Consider the following 26,646-nt stretch of genomic DNA (forward strand, 5'->3'; position numbering starts at 1 on the left):
TTTGTTTTTGAAAGGGAGATGCACTGGAGAACATTGCTGCCACCCTTCTTGTCTTAGAATTACTTGGTGTAGAGAAAGTTGCTCAACATTGGTATGCTACAGAATATGTTTTTTTTATAATGCCTGTTTCAGCATGCACTTTCTTACAAAATTAGACACTCTGCTCCATTTAATAGGGTCTTCCATCCCTTGAACATTTAACATAAAAAGCTTAATGTCTCTTTTTAACTTCTCCATTTGTTCTCCTCTTTGCAGGATGTAGTGGCTTCGTCATTTTAAAATTCCCTCTTGTCCCAATAACTTTCCCTCACAATTACATAACATTTCTTCTATTACTTTCCTACAATTTAAATCAAAATTCCAACTCAAATTCTCAAAGTCAAACAATAAACAACAATTGTCCACTGCATCCTCTGCCTCTTGTAGGAGGCAAATTGGCACGATTACATACATTTCATGCCATGCTTAGGGTAATTGGTGAGGTGCAAATTGTCAAACCTCCTTTCCTCTCCATATTTCTACACCCACACTCTTAATTATTTCAAAATGTTATGCAAAAAAACTTAGTATTTACTTTTCTTCTGTCAGTGTATATGTCACAAATGTTTCCTTTCTAAGCAACATTATTAACTTACATTAAATTTCCTAGCAACATTGTATTTCAACAACCACCATTACCACTTCTAAATACCTTTTTAGTATTGTTCTAGTTTATCAGCTTTCAGTTTATTATGCATTACTAGATGCAAACATGACTTTAGTCCCTGGAGCTGCTTGCAAGTACTTACTACTATCCCACCAACAGCTTTCCTGCATGTTCCATAAGAATTGTCACTTGAAATGCAAAAATCTTATAAATCTACAAGTTCCATAAATACTGGGTTATTGCCCAGCCTGAGGGGTTTTTTTTAACACTTCCTTTTTCTCTCTCTTTTGTAATTGCCAGGGTTCTGAATTTTGTACATCATCTTCCTCATTTTCTCAACCTAATTCTTCTTTCTCTGCCTCACATGGAAGTTCAATATTCAGTGCACTACGCATGGGTGCTGTTTCTTTGGATGTCATCACTGTGTGTGCTTTACCATCACACTAAACAGTTAGTTTAAATGGAAAGCTCCTGTATTTTACCTATTTATTTATTGTCTTCTAGAGTTTCTGTGAAAGGGATGAAATGCTCATAGTCTCTGCTGTGTTTCTGGACTCAAGTCCTGCATAAATATCATATTGGCATCTTTATACTCTGGAGGCTAGGTAATCCAAATGTGCCTCAAACATTTGATAGCACAAACCTTGAAAAACAGATAATATCCTTTGACTTAGTGTCTCCTTGCTGCTTTCATGGCAGGACTCTGTGAGTTCTCTCTATATACATTTTATCCCAAGCTACCTTCAGGAACAAAAAAGTTAAACCGCTTGACTAATAAACCAACCAAGTCCTCTCCCTCTGAGAACTGAAATTGACAGATCTTTCCATTCCTACTCCTGAGGCACTGTACTTAAATTCAATGTGTTTGTTGCTATTTAAGTTACAGTGTCATGTATTTTATTTTCCAAGGGGTCCATTTCCTTTCTCCGTCCCTCTACTGCATGCATTTTCAGGAGTGCTATTTGCACAGCGATACCTTGTAAGCAAGTTGGTCTGCTTCCTCTGTATCTTCCCTCATCTGCTTAGCTTTAGCTGCATGTTTGTTTTGCTTTCCTGTGATTCAAACCCCATTATCTCCATCAATATTTTTGCCTGGAAATAGTCAGTAAGGTCTCTTTCTCAAATATTTTGGGATCCTAGAGACATCTCATTTGCTGCTGATTTAATCTTAGACAACATATTTTAGGAGAGGAAAGTGTGGAACCCTTGGATCATGTGTCCATACTATCTGGCTTCACTTTGTCCCCAACCGAGAGAGTATATCAACCACAAACTCTAAGCTGAAAAAATACCCACTTCAGTCCCTATTAACTCATACATACACATTTGCATGATGGTGGCAGTAGGTGCCCCTGAACTCAATGGAGATTACTTTTAAGTAGATATACGTAAGATTTCACTGTAAATTGTATAAAATGTGGAGCACATTTAAATGGAGTCTAACAAAAATGTATAATTTTGCCACAAATAACACAAAACACTATTTTACAAAAAATAAAATAAAACACTACTTTACAAATTGGTTAGTCACCAATTGGAAATTATTTCCATGGTTTCCTTAGGTTATTTAGGAATCTATATTGCTTTTATATTACTGAAAGTAGGAGTGGGAGGGATGAGATTCTTAAGTGGTCAACATGACTGGACAAAAATGTTTTCACAAAACTACTAAAGGCATCTTAATTGGCACAAAAATGAAATTTCATTAAACTGATTGTCACTTAATCATTCTTGGGTAAACTCTCGAATATGAGCTGAAGATTCCTTTATACCAATGGGTGTTATAGCCCACATAATAAAGAGTTTTTTTGCATGATAGTTGAATTGATCATAGCTTAGAACATGCTTCAACATAACAGTAAAATAATAGGAGAAGAACTTGAGGAAGAGGAATCTTACCCCATGAGGTTAAGAACTCTGCAGCATATCTATAGATGCGGTTTAGAACTTCAATCACAACAGCATAAATTATGCTGGGCACATATAATATCAAGCTGCTTAACTCGGATTGGTTCTCTTCATGATATAAATGTGCCTGGTATTCCAAGTCAAAGTAAACCATCATGACGTAAAGCGAGAGATAGAGACAAAGGCACACAAATGGCATAGAGACTAAATAAATTCGTAACTGTCTTTTGAAGCTGGAGTAGACTGGCTCTTCTCTCCCAGTCACAGGATTGATACCTAAAACACCATGAAACCCTGGCCTGGGTTCCTCAAACTGTCGCTTCATCAACAACGTCCCCCACCTGTAGGCCATTACAGCACAACACCGCTTCCAGAGTTCAAGGATAACAGTAGACCACACCAGATTGAATGCTGCAAATAGCACATATTTGTCATAGTTTTCCCAATCAAAGATATAATAAGGAATCCCAATGATAGCCATTGGAATCAATGCAAATGTGATATACTCCAAAAAGGCAAAGTAGAAGGCAATTGTTTCACCAAAATAGCAGCGAATTTCATCTACGGAAAGAAAAGATAACAAATGTAAGCATTCTATTAAGAAAATCTGCCAGACTTGCAACAGCTATTGGGAAATTTAAAAAAAGACTATTATACTCTGTAGTATCAAGTGTTTTATGTAAGGCATAAAAAATGCTTACCTCATTTTTCCCCAAGATAGGGCAATGCCAGATTTGAAAATGCTGCTTTACAAGTACAATCAGAAGTACAAATTAGGACAACTTCCCAAAAACATTTGACTCACCACATGGATCAGGTTCTACTAGACAGTTTTCTCCATGTCATTTCAAACTGCTGAAAGCAGTGTTTTGCCACAACTCATCCATGTGGCAAATCACTGTACATTAATAGAATGTTGTACGCAGCAGCTGCCAGACAAATTCAAGCAGTTTCCCATTGCTCAGTATCTTTGTAAACTACACACAAGTCACTTAGGCTACAATCCTAACCCCACTTGCCTGGGGTAATGCCCACTGAATTCAACAGGACTTACTTCTGAGTAGACATAGATAGAGCACACAGTTATTTTGTAAATGTGAAGTGCTCATTATGTATTAGCTCATGCCCAGAATGAGACTGATCATCTTTTTTATTGTCTTAAACTAAGCCATGGCAGATCAGACTGACAACCATATTGGGATCAGAATTGAATTTTTCTCCAGGTCAGATTATGACTAGTGTCCTCTGGTTTTGTTTCCTGATCCCCTCCAACGTGTGACTTAACTTGCTTTTCTGTGTCCTCTCAGACAATTTGTTGGGAAACCACCTTACTTACTCTCTAGTTGCGGCATGCTGTGGTCTTAAATCTGTATCTCACATCTAAGGTTTTTCTACATAGCCTTATAAACCACAAGCCCCCAATAAAATTACATAATTCAGGCCACAAGGAGTAAAGATGAACCTCCTTGTGTGTTTTTTCCAGTGACTGAAATGCTACCTTACCTAAAGGTTGGAAGCTAATTTTCAGTTGTCTATACCAGGTATGTCCAATTTTCTTTAATTCTTCTGAGTCATGGAGAGGAAAAATCTGAACCAGAATACCATTAGTTGTTAGCCTTCGTACTTAAAGAGAAAAAAAAAAGGAAAGGGGTAGACAGTGTGTTAATTTTAAGTGTTTTTCTAACACAGCAAATGTGTTTCAACTGAATTATCTTAGGTAAAACATACTACATGATTCTTTGAATAACATCTTAAAATCCATATTTATTAGTAGAAATTGTAGTCCTGATATTCTGTCCACATACAAGCATACAGAAGTTATGTGGCATTCATGAATCGCTTTTTGAAATGATAATGCAGGAACACATGAGCATAAGGGGAAAGGCTGTAGTTCAGTGGTAGAGCATCTGCTTTCCATGCAGAAGGTCCCAGGTTCAATCCCCGGCATCGCCAGGTAGGGCTCAGAATATCCCCTGCCTGAAACCCTGGAGAGCTAGTGCCAGTCAGTGGAGACTAATGGTTCCATAAACTCTTTCCCCACAGACCACTTGAAAATCCCCGAGTGTCTCAGAGCACCACTTAATCATTTTTCTGCCTACTGTAGCAAGTGTAACACACTGTGCTACATGCTGCATGATTTTCAATTCTATTTTTATTGCTTCTTTTATTTCTTATATAGTGTATTACAATAGATTACAACAGAATACAAATTGTAATACAGTAAAATACAATATAAGAAATAACAGAAGAAATAAAAATACCATTAAAAATAAATATTCATATTTAATGCAGACATGCTACAGACCACCTGAATGTATTGTATTGTATTTTACTGAATTTTAGTTTGTACGTCGCCTAGAGTGGCTTCAGCCAGATAGGCGACACAAAAATTAAATTTTATTATTATTATTATTATTTAATGTAACTTGTGAACTGCTGGTGGTCCGCAGACGACAGTTTGGGAACCCCTGGTGTAGACAACACTGAGCTAGAAGGACCAATGGTCTGATGCAGTGTAAGACAGCTTCCTATGTACACAGGAGTGTTGCATCAGACTTAGATTTCAAGACAAATCCATGAGCTCAATGATCATGTTCACAGACCTAGCTGTAGAAACATTACATGTATGATGTAATTTGATTTGTACATAGTATTTCTACATGCATGCACTTCTGTGAGAGCCAAATACTATGACAGAACAGGCCTTCTGCCTGTTTACACATATAAAACAACAGGAGCAGGCAGTGCTTATGTGCAGAATAAGACAAAGCTACAACCTACCCCTTGCAGATGGAACAACCGAAAGATGTTAGGTAAGTTAAGCTACTAGGCATGTCTGCACTTCTTCTAGGTGGTTCCACTGAGGAATTACAGAAATTAACTGTATTAAATTCATGCAAGCAAATATTGTGGCATACTGCATATGCCCACTTACAATACCTAAATATTATTTTGAAAAGAAAAACTATGCTTTTACATATTGTACTTTTTTTTCAAGTATCAGAGCTTATGCAATCAACAACTTCCATACAAATTTACTTACTAATTGACTTTCCTGGATAAAGCTTTGCCTGAGGATAGCCAGGGATCATTTTTTCATCTTTGGCTCTCAGGTTTTCTAGTTCATGTTTGATGATGTACTGACACTCTGCCATTGTAAGAAAATCATGGTTGTCCTCTAAATGAGAAAAAAAATGGTAAGGTTGAACATTTGACTTATCTTGCAAAATTCCTACAGAAAGCAATTACCTGGGATTTGGGAGGCACAGTATGTCATCAAAACAAGAGGCCTCTTAAGGAATTATCTAACCAGGACACTAAAATTTGATCCTGTAAATGTCTTAGTGGAATTTACTCTCAGGTAAATATGTATTGCAATCTAAGACGCCTCCAGCCTCCTAAAGTAGCTAGCTACTAGTTGAAGATCTACTTATTAAAAACACTGGTATCTACTGATTTATTTTTAACAACTTATTAATATTCAACATTAAATATTGAACAGGGTTTGTAATCATCACATAAAATTGAAACTAATCAATTTACACATAATGTAGAAAAGCATAATAACATTTCAAAATTCATAATTGTATATATTTGCATAATGGACAAAAATTGAAAGTTCAATGTTCATTTTAGAATGTTTATCCCCTAAATAGCAAAAACATTCAATTTTCTTTCAGAAAAAAATTCTAAAAACAATTTAATTTACCCGCAAAATTTTTGAAGGTTTTTCTGCTGGTATATGTAAAGGCTCTCATTGTATTATCATTACATTCTTTCACCAACCCCACCGTTTCAGCTCCTAGAAGCAGCCTCAAGTGAGATGCTCCCACAAGATAAATATTCTGGTTTCCTTCTATTTTTTCCCCATCTTCCACCAAGGGTTTCATGAGAAGCTGAGCTCCTTCAAAATAAGGCAAGAAATTAAATTGAATGTAATTTTAAAATAAGTTATTTTAATAAATTACAAACTCATATATTGCTCATGTCCAGGTTCAGTTGCACAGATATCGCAAGGATAAAGCTATATAGAGTATCTATAGAACAAGTTTGCGTTGTTAAGTCATGGTAATAAAAGAGAAAGTTAAGTAGTATTGGTTTCCAAGGGAGAAAATAAGCACATACTCAATTTTCTGGCAATCAAATCATTAGGACTTAAATATGGGGAAGGGTCATAGCTCAGTGGTAGAGCATCTGCTTTGCATGCAGAAGGTCTCAGGTTCAATCCCTGGCATCTCCAGGTAGGGCTGGGTGAGAACCCAGTCTGGAACCCTAGAGTGCTGCTGCCAGTTAGTGCAGACAATGCTGAGCTAGATGGACCAATGGTCTGGGTCAGTATACGGCTGCTTCCTATGATCCTCAGTTTGGCTGTACTGTGGCAGAAAGGCTTCAAGCACACACCAGAACTTTAAGTGTCCACATTTAAAATGGATTAAATCACTCTCTTGCCCTAGCAGTACAAATTCACTTAAACAATGAACAAATGCTCAGTAAAAACCATATATAATCTAACTTTTACACAAGCTTTGTGCAAGCAGATCAAGATGAATATTCAATAAATAGGTCAGCTCAAGGGGAGGTAAGCTTATTGGTCCTCATCCAGTCCATTACTCCATTCAGGCACTGATTTAGAATACTAACTACCGTATCTGGATTTGATGAAAAGGAGAGACAGAGGTGGGTGTCATTTGCATACTGGTAACACCTCAGTCAAAATTTCCAGATGACATTGCCCAGTGCTTTCATGCATATGACAAAGAGCACTGGAGAGAAGAACCCTGCAAGACCCCCAAGCATAACTCCCAAAGAGCTGAATAGTAAACCCTTAGCACTACCTTCTGGACATGGCCATACAAATAGTGGAATTACATCATCATCATCATCATCATCATCATCTACCTGCTCTTCATCCTGAGGTTCCAGGGCAGGTCACAACAATTTAAAATACATTCTTAAAACAATGTAAAACAACTTAGAAAAATAGGGCGGGTCTTAAAATATATATCACAGGTGTCAAAGGTAAAGAGGTGTGTCTTCAGCACTTGCTGAAAACTGTATAGTGAAGTTGCCAGATGCCCCTCTGTGGGGAGTAGGGTTGCCAGGTTCAGGGTCTGAGACTGATCCTGTATCTTTAGGAGAAGAGAAAGTCAGCCAAGTGCAGGTGTTCTTGCAACCCTGTAATAGGAAGAACCACAAGGTGGAATTCTCCCTTTCCCCTGCACAACTTTTAAAGATACAGAAGACCGGCTATCCAGAAGGATATCATAGTTGATGATATCAAAAGCTGCTGAAGACAAAGAACAAAGTTGCACTTCCCTGTCTTTCTCTTGACCACGATCATCCCACAGTGCAGTCAAGGCAGTTTCAGTTCTAAAACCAGGCCTGAAAACCAGCTGAAATGGATCTATAAAATCTGTTTCCTCCAAGACTATTTGGAGTTGACATAGTGCAGAATATTTTTATTTTTGTAAATCAATGCTTAAATGAAAATGACAACAGCCTTTATAAACAGATGCTTTCATAGAAATTTGGACACTGACCTTGCTAACTAAGCTCACATATCACAGGAGAAAATGTTGACCACACAACTCCAGCAAAGGGAATATTTCAGTGAACTATTAAATATTAAGATCATATTCAACCACACATACTATTTTGTTGACATAGGTTTTTCTCAGATAAATTACAACTTTCATCATATTCATAAAATCTCAGAATACAATCTCTTTCATTTTTGTATGAAATAGGATAAGCTTTATGTAAATAAAATAGGATAAGCTATATGTAAACAAACTGTATGCAATTTTTTTCTTTTTGTTCTGTCTAAAAATGTGTTTGTATACTTGTATTTTCATAATGTAAAAAACAGTTGTATAAAACTCAGACTACTCACCTCCATTTTTCTTCTTCTCTACTATCTTTTGTGTCAGCCATTCTTTGGTTTCATCTTTGGTATCTTTTGCAAGCTCTACTACTACCAATGGTCTGAAATTAGCTTCAAATGTGTCATACGCAGACCAGCTTATCTTCATCTTTTAGATAACTACCTTACCAAACAGAGAAAAAAAGAGTAAAATAGTTTTGAGGGCTGCAGAAGAAATGAACATTCAAAGATATACTGTTTGCTGCAAAACAGCCACAGAGCACCACTACCACCTGCTTTTTTCTTTTTTTTTGTAAAGGCAACATTTCACCTTTAACCTTAAAGAAAAGGTATATTCCAGTGTTTCCACATAGTTTTTTAGAGATGTTGTTGACAGTCCAGATGGGTCAAGATCATAACAAACGGCTATATAATCTTTTTATCAAATATGACATGCTGTTTGATCAAACCAAGTGAACATGTTTAACTGAAAAGTTAGTTTAAATTACCCAATAGCACATTTTGCTCCCTAGACCTCTTTTTGTGAAATTTAAAAGTATAGTGTCCTAAACATACTATGCAATCTTAAGTATGTCTGCTCCAAAATAAGGTTCACCAAGTTGTAGTTGTAGCCACTGAACACAATGCCAAGCATATTTGTTAGTAAGTCTCTCTGTGTTTAATATGGGCTTATTATTTATTTAAGGCATTCATATGCCACTTTTCAGGTGGACCTCACAAAGCGGTTTATATAAGTTTATTACAACAATAAGTATTAACTTTATTTTTTTTTTAAAAAAAGTTACAATGGGGCTGTGGTTTGCCATCGGGCAAAATGGCAGCATAGACGCCAAGTCTCCCATAATCACAGAACAATAATCACATGGAAAATCGTGCAAAACATAAGCAATTTTATTCTAATCCTCTGGATAGGGTAGATGATATCACAGGCAACCCAAGGGACCCCAGCAAAACTTCTTAAAATTAGCGCAGAAACTAATATTAGCACTGACTCCTCAGACCAGTCAGACACAGAGAGTGAAATTGACGTGGTGCAGGGAGGCCTGAAAGCACTCAATGGTGGGAAACAGATAAGCGCTATGTCAATTGACTATGACCCAGATGAATACATCAATAAAATAAGAAAAGTTCCTTCAACTGATTGGGTGAAGGCACTACAGCCTCTGGAAGGAAAAATAGAAATTATGTCAACAGAAGTGAAAGAAATAACTAAAACAGCTAATGCAACTATGTATCTACGTTTAAGGCATAATGACAAGCTTGAGCAGCTAAAATGGTGACTAAACAACTGGTGCTGAGAGTGGCAGAGCAGGAGGATCAGGCCCGTCAAAACAATATTCAGATGAGGGGGATCCCAGAAAAAGAGGAAGGGGCAGGCATGCCCAGGTTCATTACAGACTGGCTTAATATGCTCAATTTAGGATTTACTCTCTAAGTCGATGACGTTGAGAGAGCATACCGGGCATTAGTAGCTCACCACAAACCACACGGTCCCCCAAGAGACATTATTACAAAATTTGATTGCTTTAAAATAAAAGAGAAAACCAATAAAGTGCTTTGCAATCTCAGGGAAATCAAGTATAATGATAATATAATTGATATTTTTCAAGATCTTTGTCCTGATACGCTGCTCAGGCTGAAAGGCTGTAGACAATATACAGCTGCACTTCAAGGGGCGGGAATTAGATACTGTTGGGGATTCCCATTTAAATTGGTAGTGCTTCATGAAGGGAAATTTCTTACAGCAAGCACTGGGAAACAGGCAGAGAAGCTACTCTGTGATCTTCACATACCATTTGTCAAAAATTGATCACAGGAAGGACTTGGATGAGGGGGTCCAACAATGGGAATGTCAAAAGAGCGATAGGAATAAGAAAAAAAATTGGAAATCGCAACAATGTCTGAAGGGGAAAGCAGCAGATGCAACCTCACTCTGGAAAATACTGACAATTGATCACACCTGCACTGGACCCCAATCTCTGTATAAGCACGCAGGATTATTTGTTTAAATCACATAGGCTATTTCAGCCATACCATTCTCATACTCTGTGATGGGAGAGGACCTATGTAGAATTATGGTCCCCACTAACCCCCCATTATCCCAGCAGGCTGAGACAATACTCGGGGCTGTCTCATGGTGGTCTACTATATGTGGGCAGCCCTCTCTGGTCTGTTTGTTGTTGCTGTTCTGTTTATTTTTTTCTGATGTCGGTGTTCAAAGTTTGGAGCACAGTCTAAGCAATCCTTTTTCTGGTACCAACAAAATGAATCAGCACTTGAACATTCTCTTCTCCTCTCAGCACTATGAGTATAATGATTAACAAGTTAAAAAATACTCTCATTCAATGTCAATGGCTTAGGGTCCCCCATCAAATGAGCCAGAGTAGTAGCAGCACTCAAATGTGAACTCCCAGATTTAATATGTTTACAAGAGACTCATCACTAAAAAAATACAAGGCAAACTTCTTAAAGGGCACTGGATAGGTGAACAAATATGTGCTGTAGGAACATCATAGGCAAGGGGAGCAGCTATTACAGTTGCAAAAAAAATGCTGCTAGTGGCGATTGACAGACTAACAGACCCAAATGGATGCTATGTAATAGTAAATGGCATGACTGAAGGGGAGCAATCCACTTTCTGTTCTGTATATGCTCCTAACAAAGGACAACTGGTCTTTCTAAGAACAACACTGCAGATTATAGAGAATTTTGCCCGTGGACCAATTATTATTAGAGGAGACATTAATAGCTGCCTCAACAATATGCTGGATCATAGTGATAGCAGACAAGTGGAATGCATTAATGACATTGGCATATCAGATTTATTTGCATCTCACAACTTGCTAGACTCTTGGAGATTGCTCCACCCTTTGGAAAAGGATTACTCATTCTTGACCTTCCTGAGTTCAGGGATAAAGATAAATACGTTCAATATAGAGGATGGGAGGAGAAGGGCTTATATAGGATTTAGGATCTGCTTGTAAGAGGCCAGCCCATATCAGAGGCCTTGTTGCATGAAAAACTGGGGCAGATTGGCTACACATAGCTCAGGTATGCTCACTAACACACAAATTAGAAAAATGGGCTGACATCAAACGAACCCTAACATCATTTGAGAATATGCGTACAAGCTCAGTTTCAGAAACAAAAGGACTAGCAGCACCAATATACAGAATACTTATAGGAGCCACAACAGGCAACACCACAGGTCTCAAAATGAAATGGGAGGAAGAGCTGGATATTGACGTAGATGAACAGCAATGGTATCATCTCTGGACTAAACCTCCTGTAAGAACTACTTCAGCCAAAATCCAAGAAACAGCACTCAAAATACTTTTTCAATGGCACCTTTAAAATTATATCATATTAATAACTCTCTATCGCCATTATGTTGGAGAGGATATGAGGACGTGGGCTCATTCTACCATATGTGGTGGAATTGTAAACCAGTAATGAAATTCTGGAACATGGTTTTGGGGGAAATTTCAGATATTATGGGGCAGTTGTTGATACCAAATGCAGCCTTGGCTCTGTTATCCTATACAGGGCTCTCAGATGTGCCCATTCTACATAAAGACCTGGTTATCTTATTACTAGCGGCAGCTCACATGGAAATCTCATTTCAATGGAAAACAGTAGATAACCTTTCAGCTGAACAATGGATGGGTAGAGAGTCGGAAATAACACTCTCTGAAAAGTTAATGTGGCATTATAGAAAAGTGCATGGTATGGCAAAAACAGATAAATTTGATGATGGATGGCACCCATCTATAATCTATATTAACAAGACTCTACCAGTCCTCCCCCCCCCCATTATCCCATATCTAGCTATGGTGAGGGTCAACTTTCCACACTGCCACAGAGAACCATGCAGACGAGTGAGGATAACAGAGACAGTGAGTGCAAAGTAAGTATGATATGTCATTTCGATTCTTTATTAAGATTTAGTTACAAATTCAAGTTGTTAATATCATTTTAAACATACGCCAGAACATCTGGGGATCCAAGGTTGAAGAACAGTGTCTTAGCCTAACCCACCTTGCAGGGTTGTTGTCGGGATAAAGCAGGGTGCGGGGGGTTAGAGAGGTCTACATGAGCTAATCTAGAGGAAGAGCAAGATAAAAAAATTAAACGTATTGAGGGTTCCTTAATGAGAAGTTCAGTAGAGAGACTGTATGGCTTAATGACTGAAGGCCTCAGGTTCAATCCCCAGCACCTCCAGATATGGCTGGAAAAGTCCCCTGCCTGAATTCCTGGAGAGCTGCTGCCAGTCAGTGTAGACAATACTGAGAAGAGGGATCAAAGAAACTTGGTGGAAGTGAGGTTCCTTTGTCCCTATTTAAACTTTTCTGTACTCCATGTTATGTTGGTTTAGTTTGAATGTTTCTTTGTATATCCTGGAAAATTAAATAAAACATAATTACAAAAAAAGTTGCAATAAAATGGAAAAGACAGCTTGTTTGTTGAAGAAGCTGTTACTGCTTCTTCTCACTCCTCTCAGGGCAAGGTGGTTCTGCAGATGTGCCTGTAGTGACAGTTGGTGGAAGAAGGGAGGGACTGTATGCCAGGGATTATAGTCTAAGGCTGTACCACATAGGATTGTACTGCCATAAAGTAAACACATTTATCCTAATCCCCAAAAGACAAGAAATATTTTGTGCACTGCAAACATTTTTTGTTTCACAGCTCAGTCTTTGGCCAAGGTAACTGTGTGCACTTAACACTTTCTACTGTCAGCATTTATGGCTAGTCCATAAGTGAATCACTTGTCCTCCTCTCTGCCTTAGTTAATTAGTATAATGGAGATAAATACTGTCTAAATCAAATTAATGTGCTATTAGGTAACATTTGTAAAGAGCTGCCTTTTTTGCTTATATATAAAGGCAATATAAACAGTAATAACAATCTATAAATCTGATTGGAAGAGCATGTATGAGGAATGCTATAAAAAATTGTCAGGAAGAAAATACTTATACCTACAATTATTTTTTCTCTCTCTCTCTGTCATGATCAAGGGATGGTGACTCTGGCCAGCTTCTCTCAAGATATAGCAATACTATTGCATGATTACAAATCATATGATTATAAGTCCGAGGATCACTTCTCAAATGATAGGAATGATCTACTAGTAATTCCAATTACAAATAATGATACTGTGTCATTTATACTCATGTCAAATGACAAGTCAAACACTACAAAGCTACTCCTTCATTAGATGTACAAGTTGATACAAGTCTTAATTCCTTCAGAAGTTACTATTTTCCTCCTAAGTGACTTGCAGCAGCATTCCTCTGCATGGAAAGCAGCTTTAAAGGAAGTACTACTGGTAAATTCAATTAGGCAACAAAGGAGGCAGTGCCAATACAAAGGGATTTGTTTGGTGCAGTGAGTGTTTCACTTCATGTGAGTGTTTGAATACACAGCAAATAAGTAGCGAAATTGCAGTTTATCACATGGGGGTTCAACCACATTATATGAATTCAGTCTCATCACACCTTTTTTTTTTTAATGAGCATATGAAACTTTATTGTACCCAGTAAGGCTATTCATTAGAGCTATGAAGGCCTGGTGGGAAAAACAGAGGGAAACTCTCTCCCACCCCACACATTTTTCCCATTTTGGGGGGCCTTCACTTCTCTACTGTTCATCCATGTAGCTCAATATTGACTATACAATATTTACTATCAATATGAGGCTCTATAAGGCCTCAGCCAGTGACTGTCTCTAACAGCAGAATGTATGTCTCTAGTCACGTACAGAATGCCTTTTCCTCATCAATAATCTATCACAACTACACATCTACAGTTAGAGAACAGGGATTTCAGGAAATCTGAGTCTCTTTTCTTTTCCATACATAACATTTATATATACAAGCATTCAAGATCTAATGAGAAAAGGTGTTTTCTGTTGATGCAATACATCACAAAGGGTTCCAAAAACACAGCTTTTACAGTGTTGTAAGGCTGTACTGAGTCAAGAGAAATTCAAATTTTTATCCCCAAAGTAAGGTACGGTACCATGAAAGGGCATGGTGCCATAAATGGGCAGCAAACTGTTATTTTCATTATTATTGCTATACTTTTACTCCCAGGAAGTAACTTGTGGGATCTTCTGCCTCAGGTGCCAACATAACTTGCTGGCCATGAGCAATGTGCACCTTAACTGGGTGGAGTGTTGCGACTGCTCCACCTCAGACTGCAGAATGAAATCTGTTCCATCTTATTATTGTATATGGATGTATCAGTGCATGGACTGGAAAGCTGTAATTAGCCACAGCTTCCCAGTGCATACACTGTGGAGACAAAAAAAGCACATGCGTGTGCAACTTTCACATGCAGAGTTAATGCTTTTTCATACATAAGAACATAAGAACATAAGAAGAGCCTGCTGGATCAGGCCAGTGGCCCATCTAGTCCAGCATCCTGTTCTCACAATGGCCAACCAGGTGCCTTGGGGAAGCCCGCAAGCAGGACCCGAGCGCAAGAACACTCTCCCCTCCTGAGGCTTCCAGCAACTGGTTTTCAGAAGCATGCTGCCTCTGACTAGGGTGGCAGAGCACAGCCATCATGGCTAGTAGCCATTGATAGCCCTGTCCTCCATGAATTTGTCTAATCTTCTTTTAAAGCCGTCCAAGCTGGTGGCCATTACTGCATCTTGTGGGAGCAAATTCCATAGTTTAACTATGCGCTGAGTAAAGAAGTACTTCCTTTTGTCTGTCCTGAATCTTCCAACATTCAGATTCTTTGAATGTCCACGAGTTCTAGTATTATGAGAGAGGGAGAAGAACTTTTCTCTATCCACTTTCTCAATGCCATGCATAATTTTATACACTTCTATCATGTCTCCTCTGACCCGCCTTTTCTCTAAACTAAAAAGCCCCAAATGCTGCAACCTTTCCTCGTAAGGGAGTCGCTCCATCCCCTTGATCATTCTGGTTGCCCTCTTCTGAACCTTTTCCAACTCTATAATATGCTTTTTGAGATGAGGCGACCAGAACTGTACACAGTATTCCAAATGCGGCCGCACCATAGATTTATACAACGGCATTATGATATCGGCTGTTTTATTTTCAATACCTTTCCTAATTATCGCTAGCATGGAATTTGCCTTTTTCACAGCTGCCGCACACTGGGTCGACATTTTCATCGTGCTGTCCACTACAACCCCGAGGTCTCTCTCCTGGTCGGTCACCGCCAGTTCAGACCCCATGAGCGTATATGTGAAATTAAGATTTTTTGCTCCAATATGCATAATTTTACACTTGTTTATATTGAATTGCATTTGCCATTTTTCTGCCCATTCACTCAGTTTGGAGAGGTCTTTTTGGAGCTCTTCGCAATCCCTTTTTGTTTTAACAACCCTGAACAATTTAGTGTCGTCAGCAAACTTGGCCACTTCACTGCTCACTCCTAATTCTAGGTCATTAATGAACAAGTTGAAAAGTACAGGTCCCAATACCGATCCTTGAGGGACTCCACTTTCTACAGCCCTCCATTGGGAGAACTGTCCGTTTATTCCTACTCTCTGCTTTCTGCTTCTTAACCAATTCCTTATCCACAAGAGGACCTCTCCTCTTATTCCATGACTGCTAAGCTTCCTCAGAAGCCTTTGGTGAGGTACCTTGTCAAACGCTTTTTGAAAGTCTAAGTACACTATGTCCACTGGATCACCTCTATCTATATGCTTGTTGACACTCTCAAAGAATTCTAATAGGTTACTGAGACAGGACTTTCCCTTGCAGAAGCCATGCTGGCTCTGCTTCAGCAAGGCTTGTTCTTCTATGTGTTTAGTTAATCTAGCTTTAATAATACTTTCTACCAGTTTTCCAGGGACAGAAGTTAAGCTAACTGGCCTGTAATTTCCAGGATCCCCTCTGGATCCCTTTTTGAAGATTGGCGTTACATTTGCCACTTTCCAGTCCTCAGGCACGGAGGAGGACCCAATACATGGTAATGTTTTCTGCATAGAAAAAAAATCCAATATATTTGAGAGCCATGTAACATTCCAGCAACAAAACTGGGTTTGTGCCACAGGATGAAGACTCAAGCAAGGAGGCGCAGGCAAACCTGGCTCCTAGATAGGTGCGTCTCTCTGATATACAGATGGTTCAAAACACATTTTTATACTTAGCATCTAAGTGTAAAGCAATCCTGAGAGGAGAGTGGTTCCAGACAGATGTTTATTGTGGAATCAGTGCTCCTCATGCATGCACATTTTTTTACAGCACCCACCCAAACATCACTGTCATCAAAATGTATTTTTCCCTATCCAGTAAGAAAATCCAGTAAATCTCTTGCCATTGATCTGTTTGCAATATCTCAACAACCACATTAGTGACATAGTGGTAAATTCTAAAGCATAGGTGTTCTTCATAACAACACCCATAGCCATATCCCCATAGCCTTCTAAGACTATACAACCAAAAATGAATTTTTGACCAATGCAGATATTAAGGCTTCAAAACCATGTCGGGTTTTCATAGAATAGTAGAGTTGGAAGGGGCCTATAAGGCCATCAAGTCCAACCCCCTGCTCAATGCAGGAATCCAAATCAAAGCATTCCCGACAGATGGCTGTCCAGCTGCCTCTTGAATGCCTCCAGTGTTGGAGAGCCCACTACCTCTCTAGGTAATTGGTTCCATTGTCATATGGTTGTAACAGGAAGTTTTTCCTGATGTTCAGTCGAAATCTGGCTTCCTGCAACTTGAGCCCATTATTCCGTGTTCTGCACTCTGGGACTCTGACAACCTTTCATGTACTTGAAGAGTGCTATCATATCTCCCTCAGTCTTCTCTTCTCCAGGCTAAACATGCCCAGTTCTTTCAGTCTCTCCTCATAGGACTTTGTCCCTGATCATCCTTGTTGCCCTCCTCTGAAACTGTTCCAGTGTCTGCATCCTTCTTGAAGTGCAGAGACCAGAACTGGACCCAGTACTCAAGATGAGTTTTCTTCTCACCCCACTCATGCTTTGCTTAACAGCTAGTCTGGGGAAAAGTTTTCATGGTTACAAAAGCTTGCTCATAATTTTGTGACATTTTGCTTGGTCATAATAAAGGGGCATGGGAATTTCTCCATAGTAAATGTGGCAGTGTAATGCTTAGCAATACAGTAGGACCCCGCTTTACAGCGCTTCACTTTACGGCGCTTCGCTAATGGAGCGGTCTCAATTAGATGCAATTAGACTAAAGCCCCACTCATACGGTGCTTGTTTCGTTTTTATGGCGGTTTTCGGGTGTCGCACGCCATTCTATTCAATGAGTTCCGCTTTTCAGCAGGGGTCCGGAACATAACTCGCCGTATGAGTGGGGCCCTACTGTACACACTATGTTTCCTACCTCTTCCTCTGTTAGTTTATTTGGTGGGTTTGTCTCTCAAAAAGCTCATTAATTCGGCATGCACCTTGAAGATGACATCATCGTCCCTACTCCACTACACCTCCGCCAGTTTACAGTATTAAGCCTTCGAATGCGTCTGGAAGCATCCAAAGCATCGCACAACTCAGATACCTGTCCGGTTCTCCTGACTCCAGCCCCTTTGGAATAAGTGTTAAAAGCCTATCAGGAATTCTTAAGTCATGTCGGGGATCTAAAAACTCCTTTTATCAGCCTACTCCCCTAATTCTTTGCCACAGGAGAGAGGGAGGGGGGTCACGTTGACGAGCCCCCAAATGCAGCTGGCATTTTCTTATAAGGAATGTTCCCTCGCGGGCAAGCGTGCCCCACCCCAGCTGCGGCTCTTGACAGGGGCAGGGAATACAAGGCAGGCGAGGCCGCTGCTAGCAGCCCAAACCCACAGCTAAGCAAGCAAGCAGAAGTGATGGAGATACCAAATGTGGGAAGGGGGGGGAAGGGAACAAATTAATTGGGAGGTCCCAAGGTGGGATGTGAAATATACGAGGTTGTACATTAAGATGAAAGAGCGCGGATATCTTCAATTGCCTGACCCCATGAGTCCATTGCCCCTCTTCCGGCTGCCGACTGACCCCCTAAGTTCTCTCCAAAGAACTCCCCAGACCTCTTACAAATCACTTCCCCCTCCCTTTAACGGCCCCCGGCTTCGGCAAGGCAGATTCCTCTTCCTCCTCCTCTCTCTCTCTGAGAAAAGAGAAAGGGGCTTCCTTCCCTTTTAGCCCGTCCCCTGCACAGTCACTCACCCTCTCGTCTCTTTTCTCCACGTTCGCGGGAGGTACGGACAGGAGGGGCAAAGCAGGAGTTGTTAGACAGACCGTGACAGCCACCAACGGGCGGAGCCACTTGGACCACGAGGGGAAGACTTTGCGTCACTGGTCCCGCCCACAGCCACGGGATATGGGATCCCAGCGAGATATCCCTCCGCTGGTGGTTTCTTCTTGTTTTTCGGTTTCTTGGGGGGGGGGGTGTTTTTTTTTTTTTACGGAAAAGACTTAAGTGCCTATCTATAGAGACTACTGGCAACGCGAGCGTTAACTTGTAGAGCTCAAGCATTGTAAAACTGTGGACACGGATGCACGCTCAGTAATACCCTTTCTAAAAACTGGGAATGGAAAACCCAATATTTCCTATCCGACAGTGCAACCCTAAGTACGTCTACTCAGAAGTAAATCCCACTGAGTTCAGTGGGGCTTATAGGGTCTGGGTACGGAACTGCAGGCAAAATCACTTGATAGTATTTCTCGTCCGTTAAGTAAGAGAAGCTCGAATCATTTCCCCACCACCACTGGGGATTTTAGGAAACTGCTTTTTTGTTTTTGTTTAAAGTGATAATTGGAGAGCTCAAAACTGCAATTCTAAGCACATTGCTAGAGAGTAAAGTTCCAGTGAGCTCAACGGGACTTACTGCTGTGTAAACAAATTAAGGATTGCACTGTCACTGTATGGTACCAAGTTCATAAATATATTTTACTTCCTTATTACTTTTTGGGGGGGGATTTGATATTTAGGAGCACAGAAATTTTATCTGCAAAGCTCAAAACCATGTGTGTGTACACCTCAGTCCTTGTCATTAAAGTGTAAGCAATAGGTTACCCATAATCATTACTACCCCCAACTGAAAATCCACAAATAAATTTCAAATGTTGAGAATTCCTTTGGGAGGAAGGGCAGGATATAAATTGAATAAATACATTCTTCAAAATGCTTGTCAGTTGTAGTCAGAGATCATTTCACTACGCATTCATCATAAAATGGAAGAAACACATAAATACTGCCTGCAATCTTCACTGGAGAAGAGATACAAGTAGAGACAAATATATTCCGCAAGAGTAGCCATGTCTGTGAGTGGTACAAGATCTTTGCCTTTTAGTTGCTAGGACTGCCATCAGTGATGGGGCAGGATCATAGCTCAGTGGTAAAGCACACATGCATACAGGACTCAGCTTTAATCCCTGGGGTGCCTTCAGTTTAAAGAATCAGCTAGCTGCTGATGGGAAAGACCTCTGAGACTCCAGAGGACCACTACAAGTCCAAAGAACACACAATACCAAGTTACATGGACAAATAGTCTGTCCCCTATTACGAGACAGCTCCCTATGTTCCCATACCTTTTAGGCTTCAATCCACATCTGGTCACTTAGGATGAGACACAGCCGAAACGAATTTAGTGAGATTTACTTCTTGTGAACATGCACACCGTACATTTAAAGCTCATCTGCCTCAAAGAATCCTGGGAACTGTAATTTATCCCTTACAGAGCTATAATTGCCAGTGCCCTTAACAAACTGCAGTTCCTTAGGATTCTTGGGGGGTCGGTTAAAATGTGCTGAAATGTATGGTGTGCATTAGTTCTGAGGCAGCTAGGGAGCATGCACGTTTTCCTTTGTTTTTCTACCTGTTTCTCTGCCCATTCTCTTCCCTTTTCTGCTACACCAATCAGAATCATGGGAGGGGCCTACTATTAGATAAGTGAGGCTCCTTGCTTAAAGAGAGCATTAAAAAGCTGCAAATTATCATTTATTTTGTTTATTAATTCATGTTTCTTTACCACTTCGGTGGGTGGGATTTGGATTTTCTGACTCAGGTAACAAAATGTCCTGAGCTATCATCTGATTATGTCCCAAATCCAGTTGGAGAGGGTGAAGGAATGACGCAGGATGTACAGCTTATCGATTTATTGTGGCATGAGCTATGCATGAAGTAAGGAGATATTATTGGTATATGTATACAAGTTGAACTATAAAGGATGAGAGAACTCAACAAGGTAACAAAAGGTAAAAAATGCACCCCAATGTTTTATTGTGGCAGAGTTGTAAATGGGAATATTCTAATGTATAAACATTACTTGTACTAGCTGTAACATTACATAATGAATGCTATACATATGTTGCAACAAAACCAAATGGAGACATGTATTTTTGGTGCAGATGATCTGTTTTTTATGTTGGATATGGTTAATAAACCACATAGTAATATCAGCACATTACATCACAAGGATGCAGATAAAATGACATAATTTGATTAAGAAAAAATGGCATTCTTTTCTTGATCTTTGGCAGAAAGGTAGACACAGTTGTGTATTTCTACTTTCATTCAGTAGATGTTGCTGCACTCTTGAAGTGTTTTCTCCAACTAAATGCTTACTAAGTAGAGAACATTATTTTGGAACCCTGAACAGAAGTCCACACTGCAGCATTTTGTTGCAGGTCCCAGTTGTGCATATAATAAATGAACTAATCTGTAGAACCTGCAAGAGCCAGGTAGAGTATCAAAATTGCACTCAGAAATACCAAATGAAACTGTCATGTAATCATTTATTATTTGATTTATTTTTTCAAAAACCATGGAGATCACCAAGAAAAGACTGCTAAAAGTAGGTCACAATTCTATGAAAATAAACATTCTGATAATGGCAATGATGTACTTCATAAGGAAAAGTGAAGTGCTGTACTTGAGGATGCTGCTGAGGTGAGGGCAAGCCTGCCCTGATACTGGGTAGACCAGACTCCACTAGCTAGGACCCCGCAGAAAGAGTTGATGTGTACACAAGAGATGCACTGTACCTCCCTCTGATATCTTTGCAATATATGTGCACTCCCTACACACACACAGAGCCCATCAAAATGATTTATTTATTGTTAGTTTGTTCATTCATAAGATTTCTATTGCCAGTATTTTCAAAGTGTTTACTACAACAAAATTAAAACAATAAAAATAGCAGCATCCATATAAACTACAAAGCAGCCGATAAAGGGTAAAACTAGCTGGTAAAAACTAATGAAAACATCAGGAAACAGCAAAAGCCATTTAAAGGAATCTCATTTTTCATAGATACAGATATATAATGAGAAAGCGCAAGAGAGAATCCACACAGCAAAAGTCAACTAGAAAGCCTGTGTAGATTTGCAACAAGACCTTTTCCGAAAACAAAGATCTCCAAATAAAGGTGTATGTATTGCAGAAGCTGAAAAGATACTCACTAGCAGCCAGTGTTTCTTGCCTTAAGCCAGTGGAAGCTGCTCCATTAGGGCAAGTGGGGCACTGCCCAACTAACTCCAGCCTGTCTCCACCTGCCTGCCTTCTTACTTAGAATCAGTCCAGTGGATGACGCTGCCTGTCACCTTCCTCCTTCTTAGACTCAGTGTTGCCCTTGTAGACACAGCAGGGAAGAAGATGGGGACAAAACTAGAATTAGTTGGCTCTGGCTCCACCTATTGTTGGACTCCCTGCTTTTCACCTTACCAGTCCCAGTGGGCACCAGCCACCACTGCCTTAAGCATGAGGAGTTGGGGGAGGCAGTAAGGTGAAATCAAAGGCATTCTGTGTAACGAAGCAACAGCATTAGCAATGAGATGTATGTACAGCATCACCAGCTTTGTTTGTTTGTTAGATTTATATCCCGCCCTTTCTCCAGTAGGAGCCCAGGACGACAAACAAAAGCATTAAGAACACTTTAACACATCATAAAAACAGACTTTAAATTAAAACAAAACAACCGTTAAAAACATATGAAAACAAAACATTTCAGAATCCATTGTCAAATGAATTGCAACCAGAATAATAAAACCCAAAAAGCCACTGAAGATAGCTGGCTCAAGTTACGTCATATAATGATGTGCAAAGGGTGCCCCAGTAGATAAAATCATCAGAATCACATGGTAGAGCTTTTTGTGAAATGCACAATTTCAGACTAAAGGCATGTGCTTCCCTGTGGTGAAAAAAAGTTCCCTATAGTTAGAAAAGTTAGCCTGTTAAGGAAAAGTTTCCAAATGATCGTGATTTTATTTAAGCAAAACAGGCAATTTATTGAGCAAAAATAAGGGATGCCTACAACCCAGCAATCCTTAGTCCGCTGTCTGCTGGATGAAGCCAGAACATCCTTTCCTTTGGTTCTGCAGTCCTGAGGCAACTGACAGCTGTAGTAGAGTGCTCTTTCTTGAAGGTATGGGAAAACAGAACTTCCTGCAGCTGCTCCTTCTCTGGCTGATAGATGATTCCAAGGTGGTCTTCCCCTTGTCATAATGTTCTTGGGAGGCAAAGGGTAAAACCTGCCAGTGACCCTCTTGGTCCCCTCGCTGAGCTTTGTGAGAGGGTATACAGTTCAAAAATAATAAAATAAGCCCCTCCCCCACTTGCTGCTTCATCTGTCAACACTACTAATCCTGCAGTCTGAAACACATACCTTGGAACAAAAGCTAACCTTAGGAAAAGGATAACTGATTGCCTTGTGATTTTATTAATTTTGTTATTAATTTTGTTATTTATTACCAAATAAATGCAGAAGTCACACACTGGTATTCTGAATACAATTAGGTGGAAATGGGTTCCAGTGGAAATCTGTGAGATGGAGCTTCCAAGTCAATATATTTAAGGCGTCACTTAGGTTGAGATTGTGAAATTTCTTTCCCTATTGAAATATCAAATAGCTGGCAGTTTAATCTATGCTTTAAAAAATGTAAACAGGATGAGGCAATATGGTTGCCTCATTAGGAAATGCTTGTATTGCAACTAGCACAGGCTGCCTATGGGGTAATTGTGGGCCACAAAAAAGGAGTGTGCACAGTTTGAATTCACTTCAACAGACTTTGCAGAGAACAACTTCCTGTTAGATTGCACCCTGATTTTCACAATGGAAATTCTCAGATCTTAACCTAGCTGACCATTGGCTAACTGGCTGTAAAGCATACCCTCCTCCCACCCCCACCCCTGCCTTGCAGATGTTGGGAAGTGTTGCTCAACTACGTATTTCGGATGGAAGTTACTAGGCAATAGTTCTATGTAAGAAGTCGAACGTGTTGCTAAATGCCATATTTTTACTCAATGCAGTTAAAATTAGATTTAGATTATCACCAAAGACAAATCTTAGTGTAGGTGGAATGAATATACAAGGTGTTATCTCACAATAGCTACCTTTACCTTATCCAATTGGAGACTCTACTCACAGAATCACGTTATGTGTAGATAAAAGCATAATGATCATGATCAGTCACACCCCTACCCCAGGACAGTAAAAATGATTCCCAGACAATAATCCACAGTATTATGCAAAAATGTTTTAAAAGAATATTTAAAGGCATCTTTCCTCGTCTTATCCCATTGGAAATGGCTCACAATCAATCCATCATTCTCTCCTCTTCTTGTTATGGTTGGAGAGTGCAGTAGCTTCAGCAAAAACAATCGCAAATCAATTCCAGCTAACTTTGGCTTGTTTCACCGATTGGTACCTCTTAATCAAACTCCACAAACACATATAAAATTAACTGCTAGTGTAAAAAGCTAAACTCTGAAATCTGTGCTGCAAAGAAAACAAATGGCATTTGTCAAATTTGTTACTTAAATTCACAAACCTTTTCCCTTGTATCAAAACAAAGCTTATAAAGTGCTCTCAATGTATATGGCTCTTTCCAAAGAAGCATAAAAAAAAAGGAGATTTGTGCCTTAAAAAGATTATAATCCAAATTTTGGCCATGGTAGGATGCATGGGGGGGGGAGGAGGAGGGGAGGAAAGGACAAACAGGATAAAACATTAGAAGCATAGGAAGCTGCCTTATACTGAATCAGACCATTGGTCCATCTAACCCAGTATTGTCCTCACTAGTTGACAGCAGAGCCCCAGGGTTTCAGGCAGGGAATCATCACAAGTCCTACATAAGAGATGCCAGGGATTGAACCAGGGACCTTCTGCATGCAATCCAGATGCTCTCCTACTGACCTACAGCCATTTCCCAATGATTACCTAACAAATAATAGAATGCAGGATGGAATGTGAGCAAACAGCATGCAATGTCATTAGGCTTTGTTTTACTTATGGCTTAGAACAATGGAGGTGAAAGACTTCATGGGAAAAGTGGATTTTGAGGAAGGGTTTGAAGGAAGAGAAAGAAGTGATATCACATGTATGCTCTGGGTGAGAGAGTTCCAAGCAGTAAGAGAAAATGAAATTGTTTGTGGGCAGGAGACCTTTGGGCCATTGAAGACGATATTGTTGGAGGAGCAAAGGTCATAGGCAGATTGATATATCAAGAAAAAGGGAAGAAGATAGGATGGGGCAAGGCACTGACTGGAGAACTTTAAAGGCACTCAATAAATTTGTGATGGGTGTGGAAAGTCAGTGTAGGATAAAGAGGCATCACATAATCTGAACGAGAAAGGTGAATAGTTTTGTCAGCTGAGTTAGTGGTGAAAGGGCTGAGATGTGACAAAGGAAAACCAGAGAACAGAAGGCTGCAGTAGTAAAGTTAGGAGATGGGCAGAGCACAAACCAGCGTTTTAGCTAAGGCTAAATGTAGAGGAAGGGCAGGTTTTTACAATTGTGTAGAAAGAAAACTTTGCTTCATTCATTTCCTCAATTTTAGTATGTTACATTACAATCTTACAAAAAATGTTAAACTTGCCATTTAACGTCTTTACCTCATAAAAAGCAAAGGTATGTTATCCACAAGGATAACATACCTTCTCCAAAATCCACAGTTGTCCAATGCCATTGGGACCAATCAAAAAAAGTGTACCAGCTTTAAAGTTTTTTAGGATGTTTTGTATGCATTTCATTTTATTTCCTTGGCAGCTGCTGCTTGTGTTTTGCAAAGAAATGGATTGTAAAGCTAGATTGTTTACCTTTATAAATGATAAAGAATAAAATTAACTTCTAGCAGGGAATAGCAATGGTGTGTAAGGGCCATGATGCTTCTTTGGAAATAGGTCTCTTCCATTGCCTTGTGTGGCATTGTGTGCTTCTTTTTGGTTCACAGAAGCCAGGAAAGCTGAATTGACAATAACCATTTCTTAAAGGATAAGAAGACAGAAAGTTTAGTCAGGAGGCTGAGCAGAGCCAGCTGGCTTAATCATGCTTCCGAAGTATAGGAACATGATTCTTATGCTGCACTGGTGCAAGCTACTACTTGTGTCACTGCATTTTAAGTCTCTCTACAGTTAAAGGAAAATAGGATAAAGATTCCAAAATCAACAGTTGGGCAATACCTTGGGACTAACCAAAACATCACAAAAGCATGGCTAGCTTTCAGGTTCTGCAGGACTATTCATCGGGCAAGATGTTACTAAAAAGGTGGGAGTGAGAAACAACAAAAATTAGTCTGATGTCATAGCCATGAGGACAGCTTGTAGTTCCAAGATGGAGATTGCAGATTCCATCTTGGAAGTGAGTCTACAAGCTGACCTCATGGCTGCAATATCAGCCTAATTTTTGTAGGGTTTTTTCCTGTTCAGGAATGAATTACAGAGCTGTGTGGTGTAGTGGGTAGAGTGTTGGACTACGACCTGGAAGACCAGGGTTCGAATCCCCACACAACCATGAAGCTCACTGGATGACCCTGGGCCAGTCACTGCCTCTCAGCCTCAGAGGAAGGCAATGGTAAACCCTCTCTGAATACCGCTTACCATGAAAAACTTATTCATAGGGTCGCCATAAGTCGGAATCGACTTGAAGGCAGTCCATGTCCATTTCCGGACAAGATGGGTCGGTTGAAACAAACAGAAAGGACGCAATTATAAAGTGATTTGCCTCTATGCCCAGTTCCTATAGGAGTCTGTAAATCAACTGTCATGACAGAGACTACAACTGAGTAGCAACTGAACTCCTTCAGAATAACCATTGTTTAGGGACGGATCGTACTCCAAATGTGCATATTTTGGAGCGGATTGTACTATAAAACGCCGCCGTTTCTCTGGGATCAGTAGAGCAACAACTTCCTACCCTCCCTAATTCTAGAGGGAATAGTTGGGTAACCGCAAAGGGGGAGGGGACAGCCGAATTCCTCCGTACTCCTGGCCCCATTCCAGCCA

General features: G+C 39.8%; 1 protein-coding gene and 1 non-coding gene across 8 annotated transcripts in view; one reads left to right on the forward strand and one right to left on the reverse strand.

Moving 5' to 3' along the window:
• The window catches only part of ANO10 (anoctamin 10), a 92,656-nt gene extending 72,490 nt beyond the window's left edge, over window positions 1-20,166 (reverse strand). For 2 of the 7 annotated variants that reach the window (XM_061586731.1, XM_061586735.1), the window contains exons 1-6: window positions 18,591-18,725; window positions 8,448-8,597; window positions 6,264-6,458; window positions 5,598-5,732; window positions 4,058-4,177; window positions 2,546-3,115 (exon numbers count right to left, since the gene is read on the reverse strand). In XM_061586731.1, coding sequence (XP_061442715.1) covers window positions 2,546-3,115; window positions 4,058-4,177; window positions 5,598-5,732; window positions 6,264-6,458; window positions 8,448-8,586 — 1,159 coding nt within the window. In that variant the 5' untranslated portion in view covers window positions 8,587-8,597; window positions 18,591-18,725. Of the gene's footprint in view, window positions 1-2,545; window positions 3,116-4,057; window positions 4,178-5,597; window positions 5,733-6,263; window positions 6,459-8,447; window positions 8,602-18,590; window positions 18,727-19,955 lie in introns of those variants that run through there. The other 5 variants (XM_061586734.1, XM_061586733.1, XM_061586732.1 and 2 more) reach the window with 5 other exon arrangements.
• On the forward strand, window positions 4,438-4,507 carry TRNAG-UCC (transfer RNA glycine (anticodon UCC)). Its single transcript has one exon. It is a non-coding gene; the product is annotated as a tRNA-Gly (tRNA).
• Window positions 20,167-26,646: the final 6,480 nt, after the last annotated feature.

The sequence above is a fragment of the Rhineura floridana genome, chromosome 10 (genome assembly GCF_030035675.1).
Source record: "Rhineura floridana isolate rRhiFlo1 chromosome 10, rRhiFlo1.hap2, whole genome shotgun sequence".
NCBI classification, from domain to species: Eukaryota; Metazoa; Chordata; class Lepidosauria; order Squamata; family Rhineuridae; genus Rhineura; species Rhineura floridana.